General features: G+C 36.4%; 1 protein-coding gene across 1 annotated transcript in view; it reads right to left on the minus strand.

Moving 5' to 3' along the window:
• Positions 1–2,466: 2,466 nt before the first annotated feature.
• The window catches only part of POC1B (POC1 centriolar protein B), a gene marked incomplete at its 3' end in the record, with an annotated part of 16,101 nt that continues 9,872 nt past the window's right edge, over positions 2,467–8,695 (minus strand). Inside the window, exon 8 of the mRNA XM_010171156.1 lies at positions 2,467–2,547. Within this exon, the coding sequence (XP_010169458.1) occupies positions 2,467–2,547 (81 nt within the window). The remainder of the gene's footprint in view (positions 2,548–8,695) is intronic.

The following is an 8,695-nucleotide window of genomic DNA, read 5'->3' on the forward strand; positions in this document are numbered from 1 at the left end:
ACCCCTACCATTCTGTGATTCTGTGAAAGATACATAAGTTCAGAATGCATTTTTCTCTCTACACATATCAGAAGGGCAGAACAACTGCTTAAGTTAGAGAAAAACACTTCAAAAAGAATACGGAGGTATAGATAGGACATTTGCAAATTAACCTAGCAACCTGATAAAGATTTTCAGTCATTTGAACAGTGTTATTCCAGTAGAAGTAGAACCAAAAAGCCACAAGCAGATTTAAGACAGGTCTTGACTAGTTTGTAGGAGAAAAAAAAAATAAAAAAGAAAGAAAAAAGCATACAGTGATACTGTCTTCGATAACCAGTAGGAAAAGTGCAACCCAGGGGGACTAAAATCAGAGATAGGGATGGGAGAGGAGGATGAATTAGACTAGAGGTTGGTAACCTCAAGTTAGAGGAGGATTAAAAAAATAAATACACAAATAATGCACAAACACAGTATCATTCAAGTGAGGACAAACGTATCAAGCATAAATTTGGCAGTGAAGGTGGGATGGGAAGAAATCCAGCATCTGTCCTTCCCCTTTTGATTTTTATGAAGAATACATGAAGCCTCTGTAGACGGGGCCTTTATACATTATGGAAACTGAGCCAGCTTCAGATGAAAAGGTCCAAGTCACTGAGATCCAGAAAGAACCCTTTGGAAACAAGATACAGAGACTGGGTGGCTGGCCTGATTAGGAAACAAGTGATAAATTCACAAACAACAGGAAATGATAAGGGACATAATGATGACTCTAAAAGATTAGTTGACATTAGAAAGTAGGGAGGACCAGATAGGTGAGCAAAGTTGAGGAAAGTGTTACTTACTATGGGGAAGGAAGGACGCTAGTGGCAGATAAAACATGCAAATTGCTTCTGGATTTATATCAATAGTGCTGTATTGGATAAAGCAGTTGTCCTGAAGGCTGTAGTCTGAGTAATAAGGATACAGAAATGTTGCTAGATGGAAAAAAGATGCAGATGGTGAATGTTGAGATGCAGAAAGGTGAGAATCAATGGTGAACAGGAGATCAAGATAAAGGCGGGGGGGGGGGGAAAAGTAGTGATTACTGACACAGTGAAAAGGCATGAACTTTGAAACAACATTTTTGTAATGAAGAAGGCTGTAAAGTAAGCCAGCTAGTCACCAAAAGGATGCTGCCTCTAGTGGGTCAACTTATTCCTACTATGAGTTCTGGGATCTTTTTTAAACTGCTCTCATATCAAAAGAATTAATGAAGGAGATGAAATGATTAGCAGATTTATAGGTATGTAACAAATAATTAGAGTGTAACCATACACTTGATTCTGTGATCAGTATTAAGATGAGGAAGGAATGAACACAGAGTATTTTAAAAGTAGGTAGCCAATAAATTATATCCACCACAATCAACTATCTGTCAAGCCTACTTGACAGAAATCAAGAGATTTCTGTAAGTCTGCAAATTACTTTTGACAGAAGTTATCTTAAAGAACTGTGTATTTCCATTGTGAAAACGCAACACAACTGTTAAACTTTAAAACATATTAAATTATCATCTCTCAAATAAAAGTTTTTGTATGATTATTTGTTTTGAAGAAAAGGATTCTTTTAGACATCAACCTCTGTAACATGATCTTCAATAAATGATCTTAAAGAATTTTATGAAGTACCTTCACAACTTACCTTTTCATAAAGGATTCATGACAAAATAGAACAGCAGAAAACACACCTCTTGCCTATTCATATGTATTAACCCTTCACCCACACAAACTCTTCTTGTGGTAACTAAAATTGCTTAAGATACAATTCACGCCTTTACAGGAACGGATTCAGAGCTAAAGGATAAATTTTCATTTAAACCTAATTCTAGAACAGTATGTCTTTTGGATTTCATACCGGGAGAGCATATTTCTCCTCCTACGAAACTACCATTAAAACATTGCCTTCCTTTCCTCCCACATGCCATACCAATGTCATATGAAAAGCAAACACTAGAAGGATCTAATCCTATGATTCTGTCTTAAAATGTGTGACTTTTTTTTTTTTTTCCCTGGAGAACTACTAGATGCCTTAAAAGGAAAAAAAAAAAATTAAACATCACTTTTGCAATTTTATCAGTGAGGCAACTATTCTTTAAGTTTCCCATTATTTGCACATAAAGACAGAGTTACAAAAAGTATTTGAGAATAAGCCACAAATTTTAACAGTAATATTTAGATAGCATAGGCTTATAATTAGAATTTCTGCTTTGTATATGGGTAAAATTACTAGTATAACATGAAAGCTTTGCTATTACACCATCTTCTGGTTAGCCTTGGGAACTGTGAAAGAAAGTTTAAGTTGAGAAGTTAGGATATTGAGCTCTGAGCACTTGACAATTGTTAAAAAATGTATTTCATTCATACAGACAGAAAGAGCGCATTCCCAATAACATGTTAGTTTAAGCTATTCTCTAGCTTCACCCCACCCTCCCAGAAGGCAACTTACCAGAGTAATGAAAGATGAACTAATCTCTATGACAGGTGGGTCAAGTGTTTGTGTATTAGTCACATCAAAGGTAGGGTTGACCTGTTGAATATTAATTATAATATTATTATTTCAGCACCAGCAGAGAAAGGAAAGTAAGAGTGAAATAAAAAGGAACACTTGCTACATTAAGGCATCACTATTCACTAAGGAGTGGAAACAGGCTTTAAAATTTGTAGAAATAAAGATAGGTTGTTACCCTTCAACCGTGTAAAATGCAACCATATAATACAGAAAGAGAATCCAGATACACATTTATTACAGAAATATAATTTATATTTCATAAACCTCCATCACCCAAAACTAACTCAGAGAATTCCTGCCAAAAGAGGTGCAAGCATTAAGAAGCCCACCTGTATGACAAATCAATAAAAATTAAGTTACAAATATTAGTATGAAATTATTTACTAAGACAGCTAACTCAAAACCTGCCCAAGGCTGAAGGCATGCAATTAACAGTGGCCAATGATGCTGCTGAAATACTGAAGAGTAGAGAGCATTCAAACGAATTCTTAACTCTGTAATTGTCCCTTGCAGGTGCTTTTGAAAGTTTTTGCATGTGCACACAACTATAAGGTCTCCTGAAAGTCACCTTTGAGTTTTCCTTTCACAAGTGTCAATCACTTGTAGGTGCAGTTGTAGGTCAGCTTTCCAATCCCTCCTTCCAGCACGAGAACTGTCCCCAGTAGAATTGGTGTGCTGCCCTGGATAACTCTGGACTTGAGAGCTGCCTTCTAGCAATAATGCTCAATTAGCTTGTTACAGTGCAAGGACAGCAGTAGTCCTCCACTTGCAGAGGTTTCCACACACAACTATGCACCACTCTGTTTTTTATATTACACTAGTCCCCTGCCTGTTGCAGTTTACTTAGGATACTTCCTTGCCCACAGTCTCATACTGCAGCTTAAAAGTCCCACTACCATTCAGTTTGAACTAGGATTGATGTGGTTGCAGCAACTCTGGCTCAGCAATGCATAGAAGGTGTGCACCAAGCCAGTCCCTAAGCACAAGCTGCCTTACTGACATGGGTACATCATTAGCACCAAAGCTAAAAGTGAGCATACACTTAGCAGAACAGATCGATCTGTTCCAAACTCACGCTCAAGTTCCTCAAGTCATCTATCACAACCAAACAGATAAGACTGTCAACATGCTTGCTTCTTATGTGCAAACTCTGATTGTCAAAATAACTTGAAAAAACACTGTTGTAGAAAACAGGTAGGAGGTAACACTGCAATCTGTGATAAGTTAACTGGCCAAACACAAATCATGCTGTTCCTAAAAACACAGGAAAAACTGCTTTATACTGGGACAATGTCAGAGGCTGATTGATCAGATATGTCATCACAGCATCTGTGATTTTGACATCTTAATACCACAACTGGGCTACTAACTTATTGTTGATTATAGGAGTTAATCTATAACTTCAGCAATATTTTGCTAATATCCTTTCCTGAAAGTGAAGTATTAACAAAATATAAGACAATAAAGTTTGAGAAAGCAGCTGGTTTTGTTTATCTTACAGTTTCACCTAAGGATCAAAATATCCTCCCTATAAAAATCTGTGTGCATATTTTCCCTACCATTGTATAATCTAGGTCTATCACAGCCCAATACACTTGCCCTCTCAGTGTGATGTATGGAAGTACTATTCTTATTACTTTATGAACTGATAAAATTCACAGAAAAACTAGATGACTTTCAAATCACTAGGAAGTCTGGTATAGTAAAGAGAAATGAACTTTCCTCTCTTCAGCTTTTTATCAGTAATCCAATAGCAGCCTTATCAGAGACAGCATTAATTCCAATCATCTTACTTGAAAGTGGAAAAAATTAAAGAAAAATCCCAAAATTCATACTTGCCTAGTGGCAGGGTTATATTTTAGTTGTTGAAAGTTTATTAGATATAAGGGTCATTTTATTTTGCCTTTTCAAGGAGAAAGAGCTTATTTCATGTGAACACTGTCAAAAATTGGTGAAAGGTTTAGAAGGGAAGCCATACGAGGAGAGGCTGAAGTCGCTTGGTTTGTTCAGCCTGGAGAAGAGGAGACTGAGAGGAGATCTCATCACAGTCTATAACTTCCTCACAAGGGGAAGGGGAGGGACAGGCACTGATCTCTTCTCTCTGGCAAACAACAATAGGACCAGGGGAAATGGCAGGAAGATGTGCCAGGGGAGGTTTAGGTTGGACATTAGGAAAAGGTTCTTCACCCAGAAGGTGGTGGAGCACTGGAACAGACTTCCCAGGGAGGTAGTGATGGCACCAAGCCTGACAATATTCAAGAAGCATTTGGACAATGACCTCAGACACATGGTCTGAATCTTGGGATTGTCCTCTGCTAGGGCAAGAGTTGGACTCGATGATCCTTGTGGGTCCCTTCCAACTCACAACATACTATGAAAACTCTGGCTCAGCCAGAGCTGCTCACTCAGTAACAGCTTCAGTGCTATTTCCACAAGCAAAAATCCCTGATGCTAGGGTCCATATATAGGCATATAGACTTTTAGGTCAGAGATCTATTTGTTAAGCAGCTAGAATGAGAACTGGAATAAGTAGCCAGGGAAGGCAGGCAATAGCATCTTGTACTGCCTGAAGTCTTTTCATTTAGTTCATTTGGATTTCCATAACTTACAAGCAGAAATTTAGGTTAAAACTAATAGAAGTAAGACCTTCTTTGGTAAATGCAGATGGAGTTGCAGCAGGGAGGAAGAAGATTAACAAAGTTAACTAGCAAGCTAGAAGATAAAAGGACATTTAAATACAGATGCAAACTGATTATGCAAGCTGAAAGTGATCCTCACATTTCGCAGCACTTACATATCAGAGACACGTAGATGAAGACAAGCCTTCCTTAAGGGGAGATATCTTAATTCTGGTTTTAAGCTAGTTCACCTTTCTGACCAGCAGTGCTTAGCTCTTTCTTGGATTCAGTTTCAACAAGCCATTCTTCATCCATGAGCTCTTTTCTGTAGGTATTGCCTTTTAATTCAGATTATAGCTACATCGATCGAGAATGAGTTACCCAGAGAAAATCAGGAAAACCCATCCTGCTACAGGCCCATCAGAGCTGGTAACTTAAAATTCTCCCTCAATTTGCAGATTTTAGAATCAAGTCTTGCTTTCTTCTGATTTTGTCAAACGGACTTAGAGAAAAGAAAGGGAAGAAAGAAAACGAAAGCCAGGTAACATGGTTTAAGTAATAACTTTCCATTTATCTCAAAGTTCTACCATTTTAACTGGACTTCTTTAATTTATTCTCTACAGAAACATGATTAATGAAAGTCTCCTCTGCATATAGTATTGCTTACCACTGTCAGAGTTAAGGTAAGGAAGAGGGGAACCGCAAATATTTTTTTTTCCCCTCTATGCATACCCTGTCTATTTAGATTAAACAGACAACTGTCCTAAAGAGCTTACATTTGTTTACTGCCCAGCATAACCAGGATAATTTGCTTATGACCTTCAGTCAGTCCTGTAATAAATATAATTAACACATTATCTGAGTGTCAATCATACTATGAGCAGCTAAAGCTAAAGTCTTTTCCTGACATGCATCATTTGGGCACTGAAAATGAAAGAGGACAATGCACCTGCAGGATTCTCCAGAAGAGGGGCAGCAGGTGCCTATCAACTATGAGAACTCTAATGTATAGGAGTTACTGTAGGATTATTACTAATAGCTCTTGAAATGTCTTCTTTGAAATAATATCTCCTTGTTATATACATCAGAAATACCACAGAATCAGATAAACACTTTTCTTGATATTCGGTTGCTTAATAAATAAATGGTATGATTCAGTTAAGAAAATGTGCTTTTTATGCGGAACTGCCACATCCTGGAGCTAGAATGAAAGTCTCCTCTGTGTGTAGTTCTGCTTACTGCTTTATCAGAGATAAGGAGAAGATGAGGGGCATTGCAAACACTGACTAGGGGTGCAGGAACTGTCATAAACCATATTAAGATATATCTCTTTATACAGATATATAAAATTGTTAAGCTACAGGTCAGAAATAGCACAGTGTCTACAGAAAAGAGCACAAAAACACAAAGGCTGTAGCTAAAGTCTCCTTGCAAATATTTGTGTTTAATACTGCACTAAAAAATAATGAGGTAATGGGATGAAGCTGAGTGTACAAGTTTCAAATGACTTGACATTTCCTGACAAGGTGATATAGTTAGCTGTCAAATAATCTCACTAAACATATTTGGAAAAACTCAACTTTAAAAAGCAAGAAAAAAAATTCAGAACACTAAAAAGCAAGATAGATAGGACTGTCATGTATTAAAGGTTTTCCAAAACATTCTTCCAAAGCTTTCCTTTAATTACCTGGTAAACTGATCTATAAGTATTTTCATTACCTTCTTCCAATGATATAATGATATGATATAATGATATAATTATTACATTTTGATCCATGACACAAGAAAATACAATTGAAGAAAGGTTTCCACAGAACCTTTCGTGTAAGGATTATAGATTTCTAAAGACTGAAGTGGGGCAAAACCAAAATATATTAATTAAAGTAAGTGAGATGCAGGAATTAGGATGACTGCTTGGGACAGAGAACTAGGGGAGGAACAAAAGAAGCAGGCCCAACTAAGTATGTGATTCTCTGTCATATACTTTAAGTAAATGATTATGCCCCTACAGATACCTCTCTGTTGATTTTAATAAAGTATATCCAATCTCAAAAAAACACCCCCACCTTCATCTTAATTTTATAATGCATTTCATAAGACATTGGTTTTATATCAAAAAATCTAAAACTTAATTAAAAGAGGAAGTTTTAAGTGACTCACAAAAAGTGTTTCCTAGGAAAGTGATGTAGCTAGCTGTGAAATAGTCTCTCCAAACATACTAAGAGAAATTTATCTTCAAATTTGATTAAACACTGTTCTTTGTGTTAGACTGGAGCTCTCAACCCAAGCAAGCTATATATTCTTATTCCTACTGCCACCTAGTGTATATTTGCGTTTCATTCTTCTAAGAAAATATTTACAAGTGAAACTACACTGAAAATTTTAAGATGAAAATAAATCAACAGTAGCTTTTCATGTTCAAGATATAAACTTTGCACATCTGAATATGTTCAAAACTCAATGCTATGTTTTTAAAGGAAACTTATTTCTGTCTTCCATCTGCTTTAAAGAGTATATGAAAAACTGATTACATACAAGCACAGGAAAATCAGAAATACAACCATCATCCAGTGAAATGGATTTCTTTCAGTATATTGCACTAAAATGGCATTACTGATCAAACATACTATTTTCAAGTATCTTCAAAAGCTTCTTATTTCAGAAACAGTGACTGGGATTTATCTCAGCTAAATTTAGACATACTGCTAGACACCTGTATTTGAGCTGGTCACCTAAGTTTACCTCTATGGTCAATGGAAAAAAGTAGGTGTCTTCAGAGAACAAGTAATTTACACTTCCTAATTGTCTGAATAATTATAATCTTTAAAACTCCACTTACTTGAATATTCAAGAATCACATTGATCAGTGCAGTTGGAGAGCAGTTGTAAAAATTTATAAGTCAAGAACATGGAATTCAACACTGCATTAAAATTCAGCCTACTGTTAGTCTGAAGAAGAGGAGATACAAGTAAAGAATTTCTTGTAAAAGTTAATTATGCTTCAAAAAGTAGGCAGAGAGAAAAAAAAAAACTAGAGAAGGTATTTTAAATATTACTGGCTCTGTGTATAGCTTTGAAGAGTGAATAAGGAAAATTCTGGGAAAAGGTGAAAGTATTCTCAAGCTCTACATTTCAGTGCCTATCCTGAAGGCAAAATAAAATACCAGGTGATACATGCAATTCTTAATGCCCTTGTGCAAGCTGTTTTATTCAAAAAAGCACTTCCAACAAGTGATGTGTTAAAACAATACAACTGTCTCTCTGAACCCAGATCAATAAATTCCAAGCAAAGCTCGCTCTATTTTGTGTATATTATTCTCCCAGAATGAAGTTTTGGAATAGCAGGGACCTTGACACACTGAGGCAAGCAGGGACAGAGAAGCAACTACTATCCAAAAGCAGTAAGAAACCTGGAGAGCCATGAAACATTAGGAATTAAAAAAGCATGGACAGAATTACTTCCTTCTTGAGTTCTACCTGTACATCTGTTGAACTTTTTGTGTTCTACCACTGTGAATTTTATCCTAAGGCAATCCATCTTCATTCCT

Source organism: Antrostomus carolinensis, unplaced genomic scaffold, assembly GCF_000700745.2.
Source record: "Antrostomus carolinensis isolate BGI_N321 unplaced genomic scaffold, ASM70074v2 scaffold8917, whole genome shotgun sequence".
Lineage (NCBI taxonomy): Eukaryota > Metazoa > Chordata > Aves > Caprimulgiformes > Caprimulgidae > Antrostomus > Antrostomus carolinensis.